At 40.3% G+C, this 22,890-nt stretch overlaps 3 protein-coding genes and 2 long non-coding RNA genes across 6 annotated transcripts; 2 read left to right on the top strand and 3 right to left on the bottom strand.

Moving 5' to 3' along the window:
• Positions 1–118: 118 nt before the first annotated feature.
• LOC121194091 lies at positions 119–3,286 on the top strand. The gene is made up of 2 exons (XR_005895356.1): positions 119–366; positions 646–3,286. It is a non-coding gene; the product is annotated as an uncharacterized LOC121194091 (long non-coding RNA).
• On the bottom strand, positions 857–13,713 carry LOC121194090. The gene is made up of 3 exons (XR_005895355.1): positions 13,594–13,713; positions 1,070–1,359; positions 857–988 (listed from the first exon to the last, which is right to left on the bottom strand). It is a non-coding gene; the product is annotated as an uncharacterized LOC121194090 (long non-coding RNA).
• On the bottom strand, positions 3,595–7,093 carry LOC121194089 (CD48 antigen-like). Its single transcript, XM_041056684.1, has 4 exons — positions 6,889–7,093; positions 5,382–5,672; positions 3,874–4,137; positions 3,595–3,690 (listed from the first exon to the last, which is right to left on the bottom strand). The coding sequence occupies exons 1-4, from the start codon at positions 7,001–7,003 to the stop codon at positions 3,605–3,607; spliced, it is 756 nt and encodes a 251-aa protein (XP_040912618.1). The 5' UTR covers positions 7,004–7,093; the 3' UTR covers positions 3,595–3,604.
• On the bottom strand, positions 7,472–13,604 carry klhl6 (kelch-like family member 6). The gene is made up of 7 exons (XM_041056682.1): positions 13,307–13,604; positions 13,054–13,219; positions 11,486–11,935; positions 10,989–11,226; positions 10,211–10,413; positions 9,522–9,735; positions 7,472–8,054 (listed from the first exon to the last, which is right to left on the bottom strand). Exons 1-7 carry the CDS (start codon positions 13,561–13,563, stop codon positions 7,756–7,758), a joined length of 1,827 nt encoding a protein of 608 aa, XP_040912616.1. The 5' UTR covers positions 13,564–13,604; the 3' UTR covers positions 7,472–7,755.
• Positions 13,714–15,098: 1,385 nt separating the features above from the next.
• Positions 15,099–21,204, top strand: LOC121194870 (immunoglobulin superfamily member 3-like). 2 transcript variants are annotated; one of them, XM_041057991.1, is made up of 9 exons: positions 15,099–15,117; positions 15,223–15,299; positions 15,970–16,344; positions 16,473–16,889; positions 17,015–17,419; positions 17,596–17,961; positions 18,373–18,744; positions 18,870–19,253; positions 20,895–21,204. In XM_041057991.1, the coding sequence occupies exons 2-9, from the start codon at positions 15,230–15,232 to the stop codon at positions 21,092–21,094; spliced, it is 2,589 nt and encodes an 862-aa protein (XP_040913925.1). In that variant the 5' UTR covers positions 15,099–15,117; positions 15,223–15,229; the 3' UTR covers positions 21,095–21,204. The 2 variants fall into 2 exon arrangements, with proteins under 2 accessions (XP_040913925.1, XP_040913926.1); XM_041057992.1 differs by lacking the exon at positions 15,099–15,117 and having other exon boundaries at positions 15,149–15,299; positions 15,973–16,344.
• Positions 21,205–22,890: the final 1,686 nt, after the last annotated feature.

Below are 22,890 nucleotides of genomic sequence, written 5' to 3'. Positions count from 1 at the left end.
TCTTTAGTGCAGCCTCCGATGATCAAGAATACCTCTGATAGAAAGTGCCTCACACGGGGTTTGGTTCGTTCAGAGACCACCTACAAACATGTTATACACGTACAAAGCACATGAAAGAACATTTTTACAGATAGTAAGTAGCTTTTACCCCTGGTGGTGATACATCTTTAGACAGTGATACCTCAGTGTTTCGGATATATTCAAAGTAAAAATGTTTTAAAACTTTGTGTCGGGGGATTGTTTAGGCTGCTGCACTGTTTGTCCCTGCGGGCTTTCTGTAGTTCAGACTTTTCGGCGTTCGTGAAAGTTGTTGTGTCCACTCACGGCTCATTTTCTTCCTGCTGTACCTCGATGGGACATAAGTCTGTGAGTAATGTTGTTGTTGTGTGAATTGCCTGTGTCACGGTGTCACGCTTTGGTTTATCGTTTGTTTGTAAAAGTTAATAGCGCGACCGATGCTAATGCGCTAGCCCGTCAATGGAATTCTCCATATTATGTTAGCATCGAGCTAATCGCTACTTACCACGTTGTGTGGCGTAAATAATAATTTCGGTTTAGATTTATGTGTGTTGTATCTATGAATGTACAAGAAACAGACATAACGAAGTCTGACATACCCTATCTTTATTGTTTTTTGTATTCCAGTTTCACAGATCTTCTTAAGTAAAGCATCAAAACTTATTTGAAGACTCTGCGATGTTTTATTGAGAAACTGTTTAGCTATCTACCAAGTTTGAAGTCAGCTGCATTCTTACAAGGGGAGAATAAACTGTTTTCTAGTATTTTGTGAAATAAATCATGTTAGCCATTCCTGAGAGGTCATATTTGCGGGCCTCTTACATCAAAGGAAAAACCTCACTGCAGCAGCATATCAGTTCATCTGACTCCACTTTTTTACTCTAAGAGAGATTGCATTGTCCCACTGTCCAGCCCCTTTATTTGCTCTCACTCCTCATGACTCTCCTTCAGACCACTGCAAAACATTGCCCTACACAGAAAAACATTCAGTTAGTAAAAGTAGTCATCTCATCACAATAAAAAAACAAAGACAATGTCAGATCATTCTTACCTGAAGTACTGACTGGCAGTTGCAAGTATGGCCCTATGACAAGGGAAGTCATGTCCTTGAACACTCAGTATCACATCGGTCAGCTCTCTCTTCACCTGCAGAGTCTCCATCCCTCTCTGCAGCTCAATGGGTAGACCTCCATCTTCCCAGCATAGCTCACTTGGTCCTGTCGGGGTCTCTCTCTCCTCATCTGGGCTGGAGTTATTTCCAAGAAGCAGCAAGAGACAGTTTGTAGTCCTCTCCAGTGAGTTGCTTTTTCTGGTTTTTTAACAGCAGAATCTCTTCAGAAACTCAGAACAGCAACAGAGATGTGAGTTTTTTTTTCCTGTCCTCTTCATACTTCCTATTCCTGTTCTGTGAGGAGCTTGTGTATGTAGCAATGCTTGTTTCTAGACACTTCCTCTTCTTGTGAAGAGTAAATTTCCCCTGTTACCAGGTTTTCCCCTTTTTTCAGGCCTGCAGATGTAAGTTTTCCTCAACAGGCCTCACCAAACAGCAATAACGACAAATAACGCTCAGGATCTTCATGTGGTTAGGACAGAAGTGTTTTTTCTAAAATACATTGTTCCTGTGTTCCAATGAATTGCTATAAACAAGATCTCACTTCTTTTTTGACTGGTAACTCCATCATTCTGGCACCTAAGTGATCCCACTTAGGACTGTAACTATGAGAAACAGCCTGTGAACAGTAGGTTGCTGGTCACAAGCTTTAAGATGAATGTAGATGATAATGATAATGATCAGTACTAAACATAGACACAGTGTTACAAAACATAATATGTGATATGATATGTGATATAATATGATATTAGTAAGATATTATTTTTAGGAACATTTAATATGTTGTGTCCATTTATTTCATTAACATTGTAATTACAGTTTACATGTTTTTCTTGCCGCTCAGTCTGTGTCTTTACATCTGTAATGTGAATTTCCCCCCAATAATCATAATCAATAGTCTTGTCTTATCTTTTCTTAAACAGATCCACTCAGTTTGAAATAACTCAATGCAGCGCCAGAGTCAAATACTCAGGCAGTACAACAATTCTGCGAGCACACATGGGCAGACACCATACTGATGTACAGCTAACAGCTAACATGAAATGAGTAGATGCCTCTCAGCCAAATCTGGAACAAGTTCATACATTGAAATTAACACTGACCTCAACTTGTGCAACTAAAATAATACAGTCAATACTTTATTTGTAAACATAACATCAGTGTATTACCTTATTTTTCTCTTATTTCATTGGAAGTGCACTGAATTTCATGTAAACAATCTGCATTTCACAATTCAGAGAAACAGGAATCCGAGCGCTTAATACACAACATGCTATACATTGTCTTTACTGGTGAATACAATGAAGGTTTTCCAAAACATCAGCAAAAGCTATGGCAAGAGAAAGGCACACAAAATGATTAATTACAGATAAAATGCTACAAGGTTACAATATGTTTGAATACAGATTGTCCTTTATGAATCCTGAGGGATTTTTGATCCTGATAATTCTCCATAAACCACCTTTAATGAGTGAATTTAAGTCTTAATGGGGAGAATTTCTCTTGTCACAGTCACAGCATATCCAACTGAAGATTTTTTAGTGTCTTCATTATATGTAAGACAAAAGGTCATGGCATGAGATTCAAAAGATTAGAGTTTATAAACAGAAAACTAAATATATTAGTCATTAGTGTCATTAACACATGACAGGAACAGTATTAAAATAGGTCAGTAACTAAAAGTAACAGGACAAGAGATATCTTGACAGAGAGTCATTGAGAAGTGTAAATGAAAGGAACACTTTTTCAGTTCTCTCTGAATTTCAATTAGTGTACTCCTGCAGTCAGTTCCTACAAACTGCCATTTCTGTAGTGTCATTTCAGGTTCAAGCAATCTCAGACATGTCATTTGCAGGGGGAGACTGTTCTTTCTCGTTCTTTTCTGACTCTGAAACAGAAAGTTAAAAACAGTAATGAAATTAGTGTAAAAAAGTGCACCTGTCTGATTAGCCTTAATTATTGTCCTGAGTATCCGGTGTGTTTGTGTTTACTTGTTTTCTCATTTGAGTCTATTGCTCAATTAGTAGGATTGGTCTAGTGTCAGAAATGTAATCTACAGCAATTTGATTATTGATTGTTTTATAAACTTCTGATGGAACTTCTGATTTTCTGACATTTTGTAAAAAAAAAAAAAAAAAAAAACCAACATTTATTTGTCAAAATAATTGTCAGATTAATTGATGCTGACTTGTTACTTGCAGCCCTACACATTAGACATTCAGTTTCATACCTCCTATTTCATCACCTGACAATGGTTTTTCCACATCATCTCCATTTCTTTTTGCAAAAGATGCTGGATAGAAGAAGAAGACAGTTCTTGATTAATACAGAGTGAAAATCAAAGTCCATACTCGCGGTGGCTTGTGTTCAATGCTACTGCTCATAAGTAGCTTTTGTCACACACTTGTAGTAAACCTGGAAGAAATTTTGATCTCTAAATAATTCTGGGATCAGTTTCTCTTCTGTTTTGCAGAACTATATTCCCCAAACTCCAAGGGCTAGTGCAATTAAGATGGTGATGATGGATAGGCTGGCATCCAGTGCAACAGGTGAACTTCCACCTGCACAGAAAAACAAAAGTCAAAGATTCAAAGTGACATATTGCGTAAAATTAAAATCAGTGTTATCCTCAGTGCCACACTGCAGTTATTAAATATTCATGTAAGTTAGTTTCTGAAAGAACGTTTGCTTGAAATGACAAATTCCACAACATAAATTTTAAACATACTTAAGCTGACACTTACCAGAGTAGCAATCCTTTGCAGTGAATGTTGCTGTTGCAGAAGTCAGAGGGTTGCTCACCCTACAAGTGTATTTTTTATCATCATCTTCACCCTCCAGAGTTATTGTTAAATTTGGGCCAGACTGCACGTTTCCAACCCACTCTAACTTCATTAAGGACTGAGGGCGTGTGGGATTTGCAGAGCACATCAGCGTTGCCTTGGTTCCATGTACATCAGATTTGCCATCAGTCACGTCACAGGATATGGTGGGTTTGGTAACCTTGTCTATATAAATATATAAATGAAAATAAATACATCAATGCACCTAAAAGAGTAAATAAATGATATTATAGTGTAACATATATTGCATTCAACTTTCTGGCAACAAGCTGCCCTCTAATTGTTTGGAATATGAATTTGACAGTTGGCCAATTCCAATATGTTTCCCCTTTTAAAGAAACAAACACTACATGACATTAATGTCAAAACCCTAAGTTTTTACTGCAATATAAGAAAGTCACTGATTCCTGTGTCAGCTCTGAAGGTAATAGTATGTTGTGTTCAGAACAGTCCCTCAGTTGATACCAAGGCCATCATAAAAAGCAAAGCAAATCCTTACAAATCCTAACTATGAAATGCCTTTTCATATTAAGAGATAACTAGACTGAGTGTGGGCACTGGTGGATGATGTACACTGATCATTAATACAACAATGTAAAAGTTGCATTCAAAATCCTGGTGTATTGGACACCAGTCAGGTCAATATTAAGTCTAGTTAGTTATCAAACAAACTTTCTTAACTGGACAAACTTACCATGTGTTGCCAGAGAATATTATATAAACAGTCACAAGTTCTCTTGAAGTGGTCGTACATGCATCTTAAGAGCAAATGTGGCCCATTGTCTTGACTGAAAAAAAATGTTTACCGGTATTTAAAGTTACTTACTAAGTTGCTATAACAACACAGCAACTCCTAGCTATAGAATACAGTAAACAATGTTCAAAAAAACTCACCAATTAACTGTATATGGGAGACTGATAAGTTCTTGACTCAAGGTAGAAGGAGATGAGTTATACAGCTCTCGTTACATGCACCTCTTTGAGTGATTATGTAGAAAGCCTAAAGTTAAACTTGTGTGGCATTTCTGTTTTGGGTAATTTGGGTATGTCTGAGAAAAAGGATAACACTGGTCTTTGTGCAGTCGTCCGCTCCCTCGTTCTCAAGGACTGAGGCCTGATTTAACCTGATTTGGCCCCCTCAGACTACTACCTCTTCCCCAGGATGAAAAAGGAGATCAGTGATGATTTTGACAGTGATGATGACATTATCACCAAGACACTGACTTCTACAAAGAGGGGATCTGTATGCTCCACAACCGCTGTACTAAGCGTATGAATGTAGGAGAGGGCTATGTTGAAAAATAAATTTGCTGGATTTTCTAAAACTGACTCCTGCTACTTCAGGGGTCAAACTTATCAATCCCCCTTGTATATAGGTATATAGACACTTTGTTGAAAGAAAAACTTACCTATGACCTCTAATTTATATTGTCGAGTACGCAACTGTTTGTTCTTGTACGTTTCCAATTCATAGTGTCCGCTGTCTTCATATCTGAGGTCTGTCATATTCAGCTCTGCTGTGGTCCGGCCAAGAGCGACCCGGCCTTTATAGAAGCCATACACCGTTTCCTCTTTGCCATTAAACTCTACCACTTTGCTGCCATTATGTTTCCACAGAATATCATCAGGATGTTCAGCGATGCCTGGCTTCAGGTAGAACATTTGCCCAAGGAGGCCATATGTTGGAGACTGTCCAGAAACTAGACACAGAGAATGGAGATGTGTAGAAACATGCAGGAATAATGTGTGAAAGAGCCCAGTACATTTTAAACACTGAAGGGCATGGTAACAACAGAGGACCTCTGCAATAGAAACAATATAAACCAATTTCTGAGGTACCCCTTCACAATTTAATATTATTATATATTTAATATTAGAAATTTTCAATGTAAACACAGAAGTTCAGTCTTGACCTGTGTATAGGTAAATGTATAGATTGACTCATGGTCCTCTTGCTAGATTTTTCCAGAGCTTCTACAGTGTTTGACTGCAAAGACAGTTGTTTCAAAATCTGTTTTCCCTTTAAATAGCATTTCCCATCGCACTTCCCTCACAATGGTTGGTCTTACTGCTAAGCTAATGGTTGTGGACTGTTCAGCATCAAAGACACGGTTATGGCATGACTATGATAGGTGTGTGATGGCTTCTCAGGGAAATCGAAACAAACGCGTACATTGAGATGCGCAGATTCATGGAGGAAAAAGTAATCTCAAGGAGTGAGGACCCTTTGTTGTGGCGGAAAAGTAATGACGCACTGTTTCCATTGCTCATTAAAGTGGCCAAAAAATATCTTAGAATAGCTGCAACCTCAGTTCCAGCTGAGAGACAGTTAGTCATTAAAAATATCGGAGCCTGCTTATTGACAGGAAGTGTTGTTCGTAATGATGAGAAGTCAGAATGAGGTTAATGTCTGAACTCTGTTTCAGTGTAATATCAGAATCAGAGTCAGAGTAACTTTAGTCCCCGGAAGGAAATTCTTTAATTGTAACACGCTGCACATACGCTGCTTTTGTTGTTGTTGTTGATGATGATGCTGATGCTGCTGATGCAGAGGATGGGAGCGCAAAGGGAGTGTCATCTCCCTGGAGCCCATGGACTGAATGTGGTGTACCTGTTATGTGTTGTGTTGCCGGTTATTCTGCCGGTTATTCTGTTCTGTTAATTTTTGTTCATTTGTGTTTGTAATAATTACACAATTGTTGCCCTTGTGTGTTATAGTCACCGTAGGCACCATGAGCGAAATGAATGAAGAGGGGATGACGTTTTGATTTTGTTTTCGTTTTGATGGTGTTCAATGTTAGGCTAATAAACTCCGTAAATTTTACTTCTGTCCTCGTCTCTTCTACAGTTTCATGCATTATTGCAAATATTACGCTAAGAAGAGCCAGTACGCTAGCACAATTATCAATAACTTACCTGGAAAAGACGTTAAAATAGAAAAGACCAGGGAAAATCGACGAGACATTAGGAAAAACGGCAGAAACATCACACCTAACAGCTGTCTTTTTACCTTTAGTTTTACCTTTGTCATCGGGATAAACAATATTTGTCCATCAATCAAGTTTGGACAGACTTAAAACTAAACGCTTGATTGTAACTGCGAGGCTGAACTGATAGGTGTGTCTTTCACAATAAAAATAAATAATTTTTGAGCAGATGACTAGTTTCCGGTCTTTCTTGACCTTCGCAATAAGCTCGAAATCTGTCCATTTCTTTCTACTCATCAACATAACGCTAAGTAACAATGAGCTTGGGAGCAAATCCACAGCTTATAGGCTCTGTACTGAAAGACAATCACATTCAGTATCACATTCAGTCTCAAAACATTTCCCCCTAAGCTTACTTTGATTTTAATACCTTTTATGTGAAAATCTACCCGGAAGTCGACAGTTCAGGATGTAAGAAATCTGGCAGGAGTTAAAGGACTAATTAGAAGCTAGTGCTTGTCTCTCGCGATAAAAACAGCATTTATTTGTGCAGTCATCATACTAGTTTCATGTCTTTCAAAACGTATTTATTTATTGCACAACGATTCCTAGATTGTGATTTAGTTGTTAACAATGTTCAGTTAGTTTATTTTTCTTTATGGTAGAATGGAAAGAACAAATGACAATATCATTTTTTTAAAGGAAAGAAACTGGGGGGGAAAAATTGTGTCCGTATATTTATATGAAATGCATTGTAATGAATTTAGAAATGTTTCTTTTTTAATATTTTTTCTGTTCACTTCTTAGGTGTTATTTCACTATCAATCTCAACAAGTCCTGTTTGCAGAAGTCTGTGTCATTGGCACTCTGAAGCAGGTGTCAGTCTGTGTATGTGTGTGTAGGACTTCATGAGTGTCACACTGCCGTGGTGCGACACTCCCATAGGTAAAACACACTCCTCTGTAAGCACTCCTCGGGCAACATCCCAGCACATCACTGTGGAGATAACTTGGTTTTTGTTATCCCGGCCCCCGGTGATGAAGAGTTTGTTGTTACAGGCAGCGATGGCACAGCTTGCCCTCTCCCCCAGACGAGTAACTAGGGACCATGAGTCGTTCAGAGGGGAGTAGCAGTACATGGCATGCATAGCACCACCTGGGAGCAGACAGAAGTGAACGGTAACCACATTAAGGTCTATAAATATATATAGATGGATGAACAGATCCACTGAATTTGGAATAACTCAGTATATATTATAGTATTACTGAAGGCAAACACACACACACAGGTTTGTACATCTATCTTTGTGAGGACACTCCTTCCTTGACTTAATGCATGATGAAAATTGAATATCTAACGCTAAGCCTAAAACCAAGTCTTACCCCTAAACCGCCATTAAGATGTGTCATAAAGTAGGAGTGTAAGAAAATATTTATATACTAAAATATCGCAATATTTTGTGACATGATATTGAATCGATTCTTTGAAGGGCTGTATCGATATTTGTTAATTTCTGAATAGTTTACACAGTGACTGTGGTTTTGTGTTGTATTTAAGCCTCCGAACCCTAGATGGCAGCAGGTATTCAGCCATTCAACTCTTCCCCCTGCCTCCACTCCTCTCACTAGACAAAGAGACAAAGGAAGATATGCAGCGCCAGAGTTAAATTATACTGAGGCAGTACTAGGAATCTGGGCGCACACACGGTCAGACAGCACACCGATGCACAGCTGGGCTAACATGGAACGAGCAGGCGTCTCTCAGCCAACTCTGGAACAAGTTCATTCACTTAACACCAAGCTCAACTTGTGCAGCCAAAATAACGCAGTCAGCACTTCACTTTATTTGCAAAGACCCGCGCCCTCTTAGTGTTGTGGATAATGTCGAGTTTTGTATTGAGATAAAGACAGTGGAGCCCCGATACACCATAATTTCCCGACAGCACGTCATCGCTGTGTCCAAGCTGTACACATACATTAAAGCAAGGGTGCGTTACTGAGGGAAGCTGTAAGGGAATGAGGATTGGATGCAAAAGATCCCGTCGTTATTACAGACAGTGCATGTAAACCTTTAACTATTTTTTGAGAAAAAATAATCTGAATGCATCGCCTTGCTGATAGTATCCCAGTAAATCGCAATATATCATATTTCTGCCCTTCTGTCGGGTTATGTATCATATCACCAGATCCTTGCCAATACACAGCCCTATCAGAAAGTGAGGACCAGGCAAAATGTCCCCACTTTCCCAAAATGTCCTGACTTCAGTGGTTTAAAATTCAACTGTACTCACTGTAGCCATACAACTACACACACAAACACCAAATTTAAAACCACCAGCTTAAGTGCTTATCACAAGTCCTGCGTTGAAAATATCAGTTATGTAACAGAACAAAAATGTTAATAGCAAAACCTACTTCAAATGCAATAATGCATGTGAATTTTATACTGTTGGGTTATTATCACAGAAGGATTAAGCAGGAGTTACTTGTTAAGTTGGTCAAGGTAGAGCTAATTTTAACTATTTAATATTCTGCTGGGTAGTTTGAAGTCGGTGTCTACAAGTTTTCAAATGACTGTAGTGGCGTAAAAAGAGCAAGATTATTTAGTTGCACTACAACTTACCAACCACATAGATGCAGTTCTTGAATGTAACGGCATTTGTGCATTTGGTTTCGATGGGAATGGGTGCCCGCATTTCCCAGCTGTCTGTCCCAGGTTCCCAGCACTGAACCTTATCAGTTGCCAGCTTTCCATTCGGCCCGCCGCCAATCACATAGATCCATCGGTCAAAGCTTGCAGCAGCAAAGGAGCTCACTCCTACTGCAAGAGGTGTCACCTGCAGTAAGTACAACCAAAAAGCACCTCTGAGTAAGAATGTGTCATGAAGTTAAGCCTGACACCGAAGAAAATATTTTAAGTATATTGTTTAAAATGGAGCATCAGTATTCGACACCTAATCTATGCAATAATTATAATAATAATTTAAAAACATAACATGGTTTATCAGAGCATATTTGCTGCTGCTGCTGCAGTGAGAGTGAACAAAATAGGCTGGCTATGTGACAGGTAAATAGCGGTCTCCTGTGTCTGGAGACAATACTAATGAAAGCCATAATAATGAAACAATCCACTGAAAAATGCTAAAATACTGTAGAGCTGAGGGGAACTGCACAGTTGGTAATAATTATTTATCATCACAACCATTTTCATGTACTTGTAGTCATTATTCATATTAATTTGCTGCTTTAAAGAACATTTTCTGTAAAGTTACACTAAAGCACCAGTATTATGCCAAACGTTTGTATGTTTACCTGTGTCCAGCGATTGTGAAAGGGATCATAGGCCTCGACGCTAGCAAGTCTCTGAACTCCATCAAATCCACCCAGTGCGTACACCTTTCCCCTGTGAACTGCCATCTTGTGTCTCCAGCGGCCAATTGTTAAGGGCTCGATTTGGATCCACTTGTCCAGGGCCCCGTTGTATTTCCAGACATCATGTTGCGTCTCCTTACCTCCTGCAACAACAGAAGCATTACAGAAAATTGTCACTCACAGGCCACACAGTAGCTTTTATCCCAATACATCAATGTGTCACTGAATCTTTAGTAATGATTGTATCTTTGCTTTACATCAGGGCATAGAGCTGAAGATGGGGGGCCCAGATGTAAAAGACAATGACCGAGCATGAACTTTCACAGTGTATGTGTTGCTGAACAGTAACACACACTGTAACCACAGGTGACAAGTCGGTTCCTGAGTTAGGAAACACCGAAAAACCACAACTGTTACTGCAGTTGATGCCATCTCTTCCATTGTTTTGTTCAGCAATACACTCTGCAAAGACATTACATTTCCGATTGCAAAGACATTACATTTCAATAAAAGAGGCCTAGAAATATTTACAGCGCCTTGTTTACATGGTGGAGATGCAAGAAAAATCCATGATGAGAGGACAAATAGAAACCATAACCTGGCAGATGCATAATCGACTGCCAGTCAACAATTTCACTTTCATCTGCACTGTAGAGGGACACACATTTTACAGGAACTAAGCCTTTCTATGAAAATAGGAATACGTGACTTTTCTCACCAGATATGTACAATTCATTGCGGAAGGTGATGCAAGCAAACTCCACCCATTTTCTGTTTTGAGATTCATCCTCCAGATCTGTGATTGGTAACCTGGCAACCTCTAGCCTGCTGCGTCTAAGGGGGTCCAAACATGTGACAGTGGAAATGAAGCGTTCATCTTTAGTGCAGCCTCCGATGATCAAGAATACCTCTGATAGAAAGTGCCTCACACGGGGTTTGGTTCGTTCAGAAACCACCTACAAACATGTTATACACGTACAAAGCACATGAAACTGTTAAACATTTAAATAATGGCTGCTAGTGCAGTAAATATAGAGCATTTTCACAGATAGTAAGTAGCTTTTACCCCTGGTGATGATACATCTTTAGACAGTGATACCTCAGTGTTTCAGATACATTGAAGATAAAAATGTTTAAAAACTGTTTTCTAGTATTTAGCAAAATAAATTATGTTAGCTTATGTTAGCTATGATTGATTTTCTACTGTATACTAACCTCAGTGCCTGAGAGGTGATATTTGCGGGCCTCTTGCAACAAAGGAAAAGCTTCACTGCAGCAGCGTATAAGTTCGTCTGACTCCACTTTTTCTACAAAATATGCTGGCTCCAGCAATGGAAGTCGCACATGTGAGAGCAACCTGGCAAGTAAAGGATAGCGTTCCTCCTGCTGGGCTCTCACCCAGCACATGAGTGCCTCAAAAACACACTCCTCACACTTCACATCAAGGTCGTCCTTCTGCAGGACAGTCTCCAGCGACTCCGCTGGGAGCTCTAGGAAGTCCTGCTGCTGGACCACCTGGGAGAAGTGAGCAGTGATGTAGTCCTGAGCCCTGGTCTTCAGGGCCGACAGGGCATGACTTTCAGCTAGATTCAGGATCCCAATGCAGTTCTCTAGGTGCAGAGACTTGCTCAGAAAGCCAGCACACGCATCCACAACACGCAGGAACTAAAAGATGAAACATGAAAATTGTTGTGGAAACCCCCAAAAATGTCACTGGTCATAAAAAGATAAAAAGCCTTTCCTTAACAACCCAATAGTCACATTTATGTGTATCCTACAAACTATATCCTACATCTTAATCCTAAACCAACTCCTAACAATAAAACAGCTTGTTGAAGATGGGGACCAATCAGAATACTTGAATTTTTTTTTTTTTTTTTTTAGAATCTAAAATTCAAACTGCTTGTAACACAAATAGAAGTATGGGACCACCTGTCTCACTTGTTGTGTGGCACAGCTGTGTAGTTAATTTAAGCCTATATGGAAAACTTATCCTGAGTGTAAACAACTGGGCAACTTTCACTTCCCTCTTAGTGCGACACATGTCTTACGCAGCAAGATGTTTGTCTCACTGAATGGGGGAAATACTGTCTACAATGAGAAGATCAGAACAATTGGAAAATTTTACTACTTGAATCTTTCTTTCTCAAAATAAATAAATGTTTTCATTTGTTTTTCTTTTGATTATTTTGTGCTGCTAATTCAGTACCATAGTGGATTCTATCATACCTTTGATGCAGTGTGTGTTCCAACCTGTTATATCTGCATTACACTGTATTAAAATGCAGTGAATATCAACTATACTGGACAAGCTGTTGTTGTTGGCATTGTGGCTAATTTTGGTAGTTAGTGTTTTCACATTGAGTGAAAAATTACATGATCACACTTGCATAGAATGAGAAAATGTTACAAATGTTATCCTTTTTGGACTCGAATGGATAAAAAAAAGTTTATTAATGTTTTGAGGCTATTAGGATTTTACACAATTTTTGGTTTAATATTAGGTTTAGGATTAGGTTTTTGAAGTCAGTGGCTTTACGTGAAATTTCTGGTAACATCAAATTAAATATGTTCCACTGGTAATTACAGTTCAAATGATTATTTCCAAATTGTTTAGAACTTCTTCTCTTCATTGACAATCAAATTGTAATGCTAAAAGTTTGTGATTGCTGCTAATAATGTGCTCAGTTTTTTATAAGGAACTGTTTGTGTGGCAGATGATGTTTGTGCTAAGTAAACTAATAAAATAATCAACATTTTACTGTAAGTAGCTGTCATTTTACCTGAAATTGACTGGCAGCCTCTAGTATTCTCTGGACATTTGAGTGTGTGAGGAGGGCTCGGCTGGTGTAGGTATACTCCAAGAGAGATTGCATTGTCCCACTGTCCAGCCCCTTTATTTGCACGCACTCCTCGTGACTCTCCTTCAGACCACTGCAAAACATTGCCCTACACAGAAAAACATTCAGTTAGTAAAAGTAGTCATCTCATCACAATAAAAAACAAAAAACAAAGACAATGTCAGATCATTCTTACCTGAAGTACTGACTGGCAGCAGCAAGTATGGCCCTATGGCAAGGGAAGTCATGTCCTTGAACACTCAGTATCACATCGGTCAGCTCTCTGTTCACCCGCAGAGTCTCCATCCCTCTCTGCAGCTCAATGGGTAGACCTCCATCTTCCCAGCATAGCTCACTTGGTCCTGTCGGGGTCTCTCTCTCCTCGTCTGAGCTGGAGTCATTTCCAACAAGCGGCAAGGGACAGTCTGTAGTCCTCTCCAGTGAGTCACTCATTTTTTTTTTTAACAGAATCTCTTCAGAAACTCAGAACAGCACGCAGCTTCTTTAGGTGCACCTGCACTGGTAAAAAGACAGAAAATAACCCCCTGTGGTTTGCGCTTGCAACATTTGTGTCTCTGAGATGTGGATTTGTTTTTTCCTGTCCTCTTCATACTTCCTATTCCTGTTCTGTGAGGAGCTTACGTATGTAGCAATGCTTGTTTCTAGACACTTCCTCTTCTTGTGAAGAGTAAATTTCCCCTATGTTACCAAATTTTCCTTTTTGTTTTTTTCAGGCCTGCAGATGTAAGTTTCCCTCAGCAGGCCTCACCAAACAGCACTAACGACAAATAACGCTCAGGATCTTCATGTGGTTAGGACAGAAGTGTTCTGTGTTCCTGTTCCAATGAATTGCTATCAACAAGATCTCACTTCTTTTTTGACTGTTGACTCCATCATTCTGGCACCTAAGTGGGGTAGAATGGACTGTAACTATGAGCAGCAGCCTTTCACCAGAAGGTTGCTGGTCACAATCTGCAGCCTTCTGGCAAGACGAATGTGGATGGGCAAGTGTAAGAGCAGCCCCTTCCTTATTATCACCACTGAGGTACTTACGTTAGCACAATATGTTACAACAATAACTATCTAGCAATATATATTACATTGCTTTGCAGTGCTTATATTGCTATATAATGATCATAAAATGATACATAAAATCCAGCATTTACTTGGTCAGAGCCACAGCTCAGGCTAGAAGCTGAGAAATGAAAGACAGCAGCAGCAGAAATGGATGTTTCTGTTTTCTCCACCAAGTGGCACTATTGCTTCATATATCTACAGCACAATTTCAAACACAATCTCTGTGAGTTCAAATTCACTCCTGTGTCTGTGTTTGCCGAAATAGGTCAAACTTGTACCCAAGCGGTCTCCTAGCAACGCAATTCAGCCTCAGACCCTTTATCTCCCAATGCTCGTTACTGTGTTATTGGATTATGGAGGGCCTATGTTGTTAATCAACTGAATAAATATTTGAAACCACAATATTACACGTATTTTATACTGAAATTAAACCGGGAGGAGGGGGAAGACGTTTGGTGTAGGTTGTTTTAGGGCAAAAACTTTCCGAAGGGAGCGGGGGGCCGAAGATGCCAATAGAGAACATCACCGTGATCACCATCATCCCTGCAACAGCGCACATCGCACTGTTTCATTTAACTACCCATTATTTTAGGTGTGGCTGAGGTAAAATTAGCGTTTCTCAGTTTGTTGAGGGTGTGATTTTGCCCAACTGGTTTCGTCAGACATGAGACGATGGTGTCATATGTATGTCTGCGCTGTTATTTTTAGACCATACAGTTAATCCAAATCCCATCTAGTGGAGATCGCTAGCGGAATAAAACTGTTTTTAGGGTCTTTTTTTTTTCTTTTTTCTTTTTTTAACCACATGTCCACCACAAGCCACTTGCATGTATGCGCACATTTTTACAAGTACACCATGCTGAAACTGTATGTGCATTAAAACTATTCAGGAAATGTTTCAGACTTCCTCTTTGTGTACCTACGTGAAACGTAAGCCACTTTAATACTTCTGTAAATACACTGATTTTCACACAGACTGACTGAGGGCTTGGTCACAACTTCTACTGTGTGAACACTGTGCTACTTCTGCAGCAGGTTCAAGATGAGGTGTTCCCTGTGGTCATTTTGGAGTGCCAGTTTGCTTTTCTGTCTGGGTCTGCTTCTGCACTGTGGTAAGTTGTTCACTGAATTCCTCCTGAATTGGATTCTGCTGAGCTGTAACTGACTGCAAAGAGGGTAGAATATACATAAATGAACTTTATTTGTAAAATATAAGCTATTGTTACAAAAGAGCAAAAGATTTTGTGAAAGCCATTTTGAAATAAAGAGGTACTAAGCAGAGCCAAGTACCTTGGTCAAGAAGACATATTTGTGTATATTAGGAAACACTGTATCTGACACATCTAAAATTCTCATTTGTTTTTGTTATGATTTCAAAAAACTGCATTTAGCAAAAACTTATGTGATTAAACTCAGTGATAACAATTTTACCGATACAGACAGACAAATTACTCGCCAATTATTTTCATGAAACTGAAAAAGCTGCAATAATTGTTTTCTTTATGTTGGATGAAAATCAATGCCATGGAACAGACCTTTTCCACTGTTTGCAGGCACCTGTTCTCATGGAGTCATACAATGAATATATACTTCATACTATATGCTGTAAAAGGTTTACATTTCTTGTATTGTATAGTACAGCTTGTAAGCTATATAGTTATGTTTCACATATCCACACTCTGGCTGAATGAAACTGTAGCACCCTTATAAAACATGATTGACACTTAAAGTTGCAGTGTTCAACTGACTTCAGCATCTGTGTTTTGTCTGTGTTTCACTCAGGAGAAGCCATTGTGCACACTGAAGTACAGGCTGGGCCACTGTATCGCGTGTTGGGCTATCCACTCTCCATCTCCTGCAATGTGAGCGGCTTTGCCAGTTCCAGCACTCGAAAAGAATTTGAATTCCGTATTGCGAAGCCTGCAAAACCAACATTTGAGGTCAACATCATCAGCACTGGAGACCAGAGCTTTGGCTATGCTATGTATGCAGACCGTGTGAGGAGAAATGAAATTACTCTGACACATGTGTCTTCAAACTCAGTCCTCTTTGAGATACAGAGTCTGCAGAAAGATGATGAAGGGGAATATGAGTGTAGTGTAATCAACTCAGAAGGTTCTTATGCTGGAACCTACACTGCCAAGACAATAGTTAAAGGTAATCAATCGCAATTCTGCTTTTCAGTTTAAGAGCCACTTTTCAATTTAACTGCATTGTTGTATTGTAAGATGGTAAAAATGTATGACTGTCATGTCTTTGTCTTTGTCTCTGATATGGTGCTTTAGTGCTTGAGAACTCCCTAAGTGTTTCGTCACCTGTCTCCACATCACTGAGCTATAATGAGGGTGATGCTCTCACTTTAACATGCCAAGCCTCCAGCAACACCATCCAGCACACCCATTTGTCCTTTGCCTGGTATCTACATAGAGACGGTGAGCAAGATGCTCAGCCTATCATTTCTCTGGACAGAGATTTCACATTGGGGCCAGGCCGGGGCTTTGAAGGGCGTTACCAAGCTGGGCTCATAAGGTTAGATAAAATGGGAGAGGCCACATACAGGCTAAACATGGCTCAGCTGGACCTGTCGGACCAAGGTAGGATCTACTGCCAGGCTCAGGAGTGGATCCTAGATCCTGACCGCTCCTGGTACTCTATCGCAAGGATGAATACAACGGAAACTATCCTAAATGTCAGAGCCAGAGGTTAGAATCAGCTATCATTTATTTGATAATATGTTTTAAGAGCACAGCTTCACATGTTAATCTTCACTATTCCTATTTGCAGTTGTTGTGGCTTCTCTCACTGTCTGTTTTTTTGCCTTGAGTAGAGGTAGTGCCAGACACTTCGTCATTGGTGGTGAGAATCTCAACAGAGAAGACAACTCTAAAGGAGGGGCAGGAACTGTCACTGTCCTGCAATGTAGACACACAGAATCTGGCGGGAAGGTTCTTTTCCGTGGCTTGGCTCTGGGGAAATGTTGAGCTGGCCCGCATTGGCCCTACAGGCGTTCTGTCTGTGGGCCCCGAGTACAGTACTCGAGTAAAAGAAGGAGAGCTCAGGGCCGCCCGGATCAGTGACAGAGATTACCGTCTCATATTGCAACCTGTCAGAACTGAGGACCAGGGAGAATATTTATGTAGGGTATGGCCTCAGGACAGAGGACAGGACGACGCCTTTACACAGGGAGAAGCCAAGGATTCCAGCCCCCTGCTGATCAACATCTCAGCCACAGGTCAGTCAGCAGATAAGCCCACGGTGATTGAGACAATATAGAAGCATAAATTGTGTGTTCAATTTCCATTTACCCCAGACTTTAAGGTTATTATTAATATTAATAAAATTATGTTTTATTCTATTATCCTCTCTAACACACTCATGTCATCTGCATGTTTTCTTTTCTTATGACAGAAAGTGGGCTCTCAGTGGAAATGCAACGCAATGTGAATGTTAAGGAAGGTGACAGGCTGAAACTCACCTGTAAAGTGGGTGAGGTTAACGGTGATGTATCCATCACCTGGCAACACAAATCCACATCAACAGCTGCGTTTACCAGTATCATCAGTCTAAGTCAGAAGGGTGTTATGGAGATAGAGATGGAGTTCATGAGTCGCAAAGTACGGGCAACACGTCCAGCAACTGACACCTTTATCCTAGAGCTTGATGAGGTCACCACCTCTGATTCAGGTGTCTACCAGTGTGATGTGTCTGAATGGAAAGCCTACAGCAAGACCAACAGCCAGTCAGGAAGTGCCACTGTGACAGTGGCTGCTACAGGTAAGATATGTCTCTGTCTGTCTGTGTAGAATAAATTGTGCAGCATGACACAGTATAGACTTGGAGTACCTCACAGCATAAATTTGCATTTTGCATGGAAAAACAGATCTTCTCAAAAGTGTTCAGACCGCTTAAAGTTTAAAAGTTTAAAGACAAGTGACACAGAAGTACTTTATATTGTACTTAATGGATGAAAGGTCATTTTACATCTTGATGACTGTGGACTTTTCCTGTGTCAAAGAAAGAAATTATTTTGAGAAATGGTGTGTAAGACAGTATGTGTGATCAGTATATGAGAGAAGACTCAGAGACTTCCTTTGCTCACATCCTTTCTTTTTTTTTTTTTTTTGAACACTCATCAATGCATGATGTTTGTTTGACCACCAACTTCTCCTCTCTGACTCAACACAGAGTCATTTGTGAAAGTGAATCTAATCAGTCGCAACAGCAGAGTGACTGTTGGAGACGACGTGGAGATATTGTGTCGGGTCAGAGGATCTCTTGTGCCAACAACAGTGATTTGGACCCTGCAGCGGGATGCCCAAATCATAGATAATATCCTGACACTGAACTCTGATGGTGACATCAGCTGGTCTGGAGACCAGCAGGCCTACCAGGTGAAAGTACAAAACAAAGAGAACGAGGTCATTTACTCTCTGGTTATAAATGGTGCAAGCCACAGAGAGGCAGGAACTTACCAGTGTAGGGCGTCTGTCTTCCTGGAGAATGTGCACAAGAAGCTGCATCCATCCAACGACCTGGCTGTGATGGTACAGAACCCAGGTACTACTGAGATTTGTATGGCTACATGCCATCTTTGGAGAAATGTTGGATGAAAGCTGCACTGTGCATTCTGTTTCTCTTTGTTTTTCACCACATGTGATATACCTTTTGTCTGTCTTTCCTAGAGAGCAACCTCATTCTGACTTCTTTCCCAAACTTGACAAGAAATATCAACACCGATGTACAAATAAACTGCTCAGTCACTTCAAAACACTTTGCATCCACTCGCTATGCTGTCACCTGGTTTCACCAGCAATCGGCAGAAAATAAGACCATCGTAAGCTCAGACCGCGACGCCCTAGAAACATATGGGACTCTGAGCAACAGACAACGAATCAGCATGAGACGCACTAAGGGCCCTAGTTTTGAGTTGACTATTCGGCAAGCTCAGCTCTCAGACAGCGGCTTATACATATGCGAGGTGGTGGAGTGGCTACAAGATCCTCGTGGTACTTGGTATCAGCTCTCGCAAGTGTCCAAAATCACAAATCTAACAGTCATTGAGTCTGGTAAGTTTCTCTTCAGGTAGCTCCCAGAAAATTCTCCGTATTTCATTAACCATATGGCTAATTAGCAACATTTGTCCAAAAAAAATATTTAAGTGTAAGCGATAGACAACATATAGAATGTAGTGAACTGTGTTATGTAGAGATGCTGGGGTGGATTGGTCAGGGGCACTCAGGGGTACCACAGCCATGGTCACAGAGGCAGGGGGGGCACGTCTCCTTCATCCATATCCATTTGGTCAAGGAATCAAACCGGTGACCCACCGATCTCTGGGCTGTCCAAAGTCCAAAGCCTCACTCTTGTTGCGCCAGGGCCACCCCCCACATCATGACTCCCCCCCTCAAGCTCAAGCTCAAGTGTAGCATCATCTCTTTCACAAAGTCACTTGGCTCTACACTGGACACAATTCTTCCGTCGTGAATGTCCCTTTAATAGACCTTGATCACATGGGCCTGCTGAGGCACCTAGAGAACCAGGCCCTCAGAGGCCTGCAGAGGCGACTTTGTCTCTCTAGACCCACTCAGATCAGCTTCATCCTCACAATATATAGGGGGATAGTGTGACCTACCAGTGCCAGGTGGAGCAATATGAGCTGGATCATGAAGATCACTGGCAGCAAAAGGCATCAGACAGCACTGGCCCGATCACGACAACTGTTTGCACGGGTGCGTAAAGGAATATTTTCTGGAAACATTCATTTTCTTACCAAGACTTAGATGAGAAGATTGATACCACTTTCTTGTCTGTACAGTAATTGTAAAGCTGATTAGCTTATCTGAGCACAACCCCTAGGCTAACTCAGATGCAGCTTCATTTTAATTGTACAGTGATGAGAGAGGTATCAATCTTCTCATCAAGTTGTACTTCTATTTTCAAACTTCTTTTTGTCCTCTTGGTGGTTTTGTGCCTCATGGTTTCTGTTCTTTGTTAAATGCAGCTCCACTTGCTCTTCTTTTACTGCCTCATTTAGAGCAGATACAGATGCATTTTCTGTCTCTGCCCTTTGTAAAGCCATTTAATCTCCATTTTGTCTCCTTTCCCTCACTTTTTCCTTGTCTATCTGTGTACCTACAAATTTAATTTAGAGTCTCATTGATTATTAAACTAAAGTTGAACAAAATGTGTCTTTCTACCTGTGTGCTTTTTCACAGAAAACAACCTGTCCATTGAAATCAATGAAGTGGAGATGAACGTGAGAAGATCCCAGGACTTCACTACCCTGTTATATCACTTATATCACCAAACAATCCAGCAGTGAATCTCAGTTCCAGGTCACATGGTTTTGGAAGAAGGAAACAGAAACAACGCCCCATATTTACAGCTTACCAAAACACTACCCTACAAGACAGGTTTGGGAAGCATGATCAGCTAAGATTTGGCCACCCCCTGCCCGACCAGTTCAGCCTTACAGTATTGAAGCCAGGCCCTGAAAACACTGGGCTGTATTTCTGTGAAGTAGAATAGTGGCTCCCATCTCTGCCTCATGGGTGGAGGGAGATTACAGCAGAAAAGTCAGGACATTTGACTGTTAATGTCCATACATAAGGTCCTCACAAATTAATATGAATAGCAAATGATGAAAATGATGTGAAATTATGTGCATGTGTGGACACAAGTAATGTATTTCTTTGCCCTTTTTGCAGGAGAAGCTGTCTTTGAGGCACAATGCAAGACAGGTACCTGGATAGGAATTCTTCTACCTTTTGTTGTCTTCTTACTGTTGGTAATATTCCTGCTGGTGCTGAAGATATGCAGGAGGAAAGGCTCTGGAGGACAGAAGTCAGGCCCATCTCTGTGGGCAGAGGACCACCCTCTGAACACCAAACCCAGTGCAGATGATTAAACCTCATTGGCCAGAAGAGGAGAGGAGAGCAGAAGAGAGGAGCTAAGGAGGAAAAATGCACTCTTATTTTTTATGCGCCACATAATTTATGCAATAATGTTTTATAATTTTTTAAAAAATGCACTTCACATATTTTTTATTCAAAGTTTAATCATTCTTGTTTAAATAAATCTGTTGATAATATTCCATAAAAAATAGTTTAAATGTTTTACTCAGTGCAGCTGGGATAATTTTGCCTTTGTGAAATAACGAATTTCATTAAACCATTAAAATTAAACAGGCACTTTTCATTTTACAGCTAAAACGTATTTGCATAATCACCAGCCTCTTATATCTTCCTTGAGATGGACAGTTCAGCTAGGCAGCAGATCAACTTTGTGGCTTTACACCCACAAACCAACATACTCTGACTGACAGCTTCCTTTTTATGTAGCAACATACTTGACGGCTTGATTCTATAGCTTTGGTGAGAAGACGTCAAAGCTTTGCGTGTCTGAGAGAGGACTTATGCATGAAATGCGGCAAGATTTGAAATATTATTCTGTAAGTAAGGCAGCTATGAATCAACCAGGAAGTGCTCTGTGGTTCTGCAAGAACATGACTGTGTGACTGTGGTTTTGAAAGTCTGCTGATGTGAGCATGGCCAGCATTTGTGCAGACACACACACAATTTTTAAAGAGGTCACATTCATGAAGGAGAAGTGTTGATTTGAAACACAGTTTTTTCTGTCATTAGAAAAAAAAACTGTGTTTCAGTTTCTTCTAATGACAGAAAAAATGTGTTTTTTCTGTCATTAGATTCTTGTCTTGCTGAAGGTTGCATGTTGATTTGGATGATGAGCACATTTTATTTACATGTGATTCTGGATGCACAGTTTCACTAATCAGACATGGTGGCTGTGTGTGCATTAGTGTGCTTAACTGAATGTGAGTTTTTGCATTTACTGTAATTTTTTTTGTCTCTGTTCCATCACAGTGGGCTTGGAATTGAACAGTAACTATGAAATTTAATTCCTGATTTTCAAGGTTTTCACATCCATATTGACATAGTGCACACTTTAGGTATTATGGCCTTTTTCAGACATAGTCCCCCTGTTTTAGGACAGTGGTCCTAAATAAACAACCATCCCTCAGTAAGACACTAAATGTCTGCTGGTGCCATTGCGTACAAAATCCACTGTGCCAAAACAACAGAACGTGTCACTGTCCAAACACTCACTACCTGCACAGCACTTGTATAGTCTGTTTGCATGTGAATGTGAGGTGTTTTGAATCTCTGCCACATTGCAGCATCGGCCTTATAAAAGATGTTCCTGCTCAACAAAATTGGATACTGGAGTAATCAAACCAAAACTAAAGAAGAACAAAGTAGTCTCTCTCTCCCTCTTTCTCCCCTGTCTCTCCATTTCTCCCTGCATCAGCCCTATCAATGTTTAACACCCCATCTGTGTAAGAAGCAAGAATAGAATCCATTTCTTGCTTCCACTTTTGAGGAAACAGGCCTAGACACCAGAACACTTGCATACAGAGAAAGACTTTTGTCTGATGAGTGTATACCAGATATGTACAACTTAAGGTAAAACTGACAGTGGTTTTCTGAAAGATGTGAGAAACTAAAAGTACACGCAGGAACTTTCAGGCAGGCTGCAGTTCTGTTTGCCCCAGAGAGATGATGTAGCGCTGTCTTTGGTCTTGAATTAAACCAGCCCTTCACAGTCTGGTGGACCAGCACCCCCCCCCACCCCACCCCCTTAACTTTACTGTAATTCCACTCCCTTGTGTTTCCATGGCAATGC

The sequence above is a fragment of the Toxotes jaculatrix genome, chromosome 15 (assembly GCF_017976425.1).
Source record: "Toxotes jaculatrix isolate fToxJac2 chromosome 15, fToxJac2.pri, whole genome shotgun sequence".
NCBI lineage: Eukaryota > Metazoa > Chordata > Actinopteri > Toxotidae > Toxotes > Toxotes jaculatrix.
Note: the sequence above shows the minus strand (reverse complement) of the source record. Positions and strands in the feature narration are given on the sequence as shown.

Bases quoted from the DNA above. Each gene is read 5' to 3' on its own strand.
- LOC121194089 (XM_041056684.1), bottom strand. From the start codon at position 7,003: ATGACAAAGGTAAAACTAAAGGTAAAAAGACAGCTGTTAGGTGTGATG. The intron at 5,673-6,888 runs GTAAGTTATTGA...CTCTGTGTCTAG, and splicing joins TATTTTAACGTCTTTTCCAG to TTTCTGGACAGTCTCCAACA. The intron at 3,691-3,873 runs GTAAGTGTCAGC...TTTTCTGTGCAG, and splicing joins TGCAAAGGATTGCTACTCTG to GTGGAAGTTCACCTGTTGCA.
- klhl6 (XM_041056682.1), bottom strand. From the start codon at position 13,563: ATGAGTGACTCACTGGAGAGGACTACAGACTGTCCCTTGCCGCTTGTT. The intron at 10,414-10,988 runs GTGAGAAAAGTC...CTGTTGTTGCAG, and splicing joins CAATGAATTGTACATATCTG to GAGGTAAGGAGACGCAACAT. The intron at 9,736-10,210 runs GTAAACATACAA...TACTTACTGCAG, and splicing joins TTCACAATCGCTGGACACAG to GTGACACCTCTTGCAGTAGG.
- LOC121194870 (XM_041057991.1), top strand. From the start codon at position 15,230: ATGAGGTGTTCCCTGTGGTCATTTTGGAGTGCCAGTTTGCTTTTCTGT. The intron at 16,890-17,014 runs GTTAGAATCAGC...TGCCTTGAGTAG, and splicing joins CCTAAATGTCAGAGCCAGAG to AGGTAGTGCCAGACACTTCG. The intron at 18,745-18,869 runs GTACTACTGAGA...TGTCTTTCCTAG, and splicing joins TGTGATGGTACAGAACCCAG to AGAGCAACCTCATTCTGACT.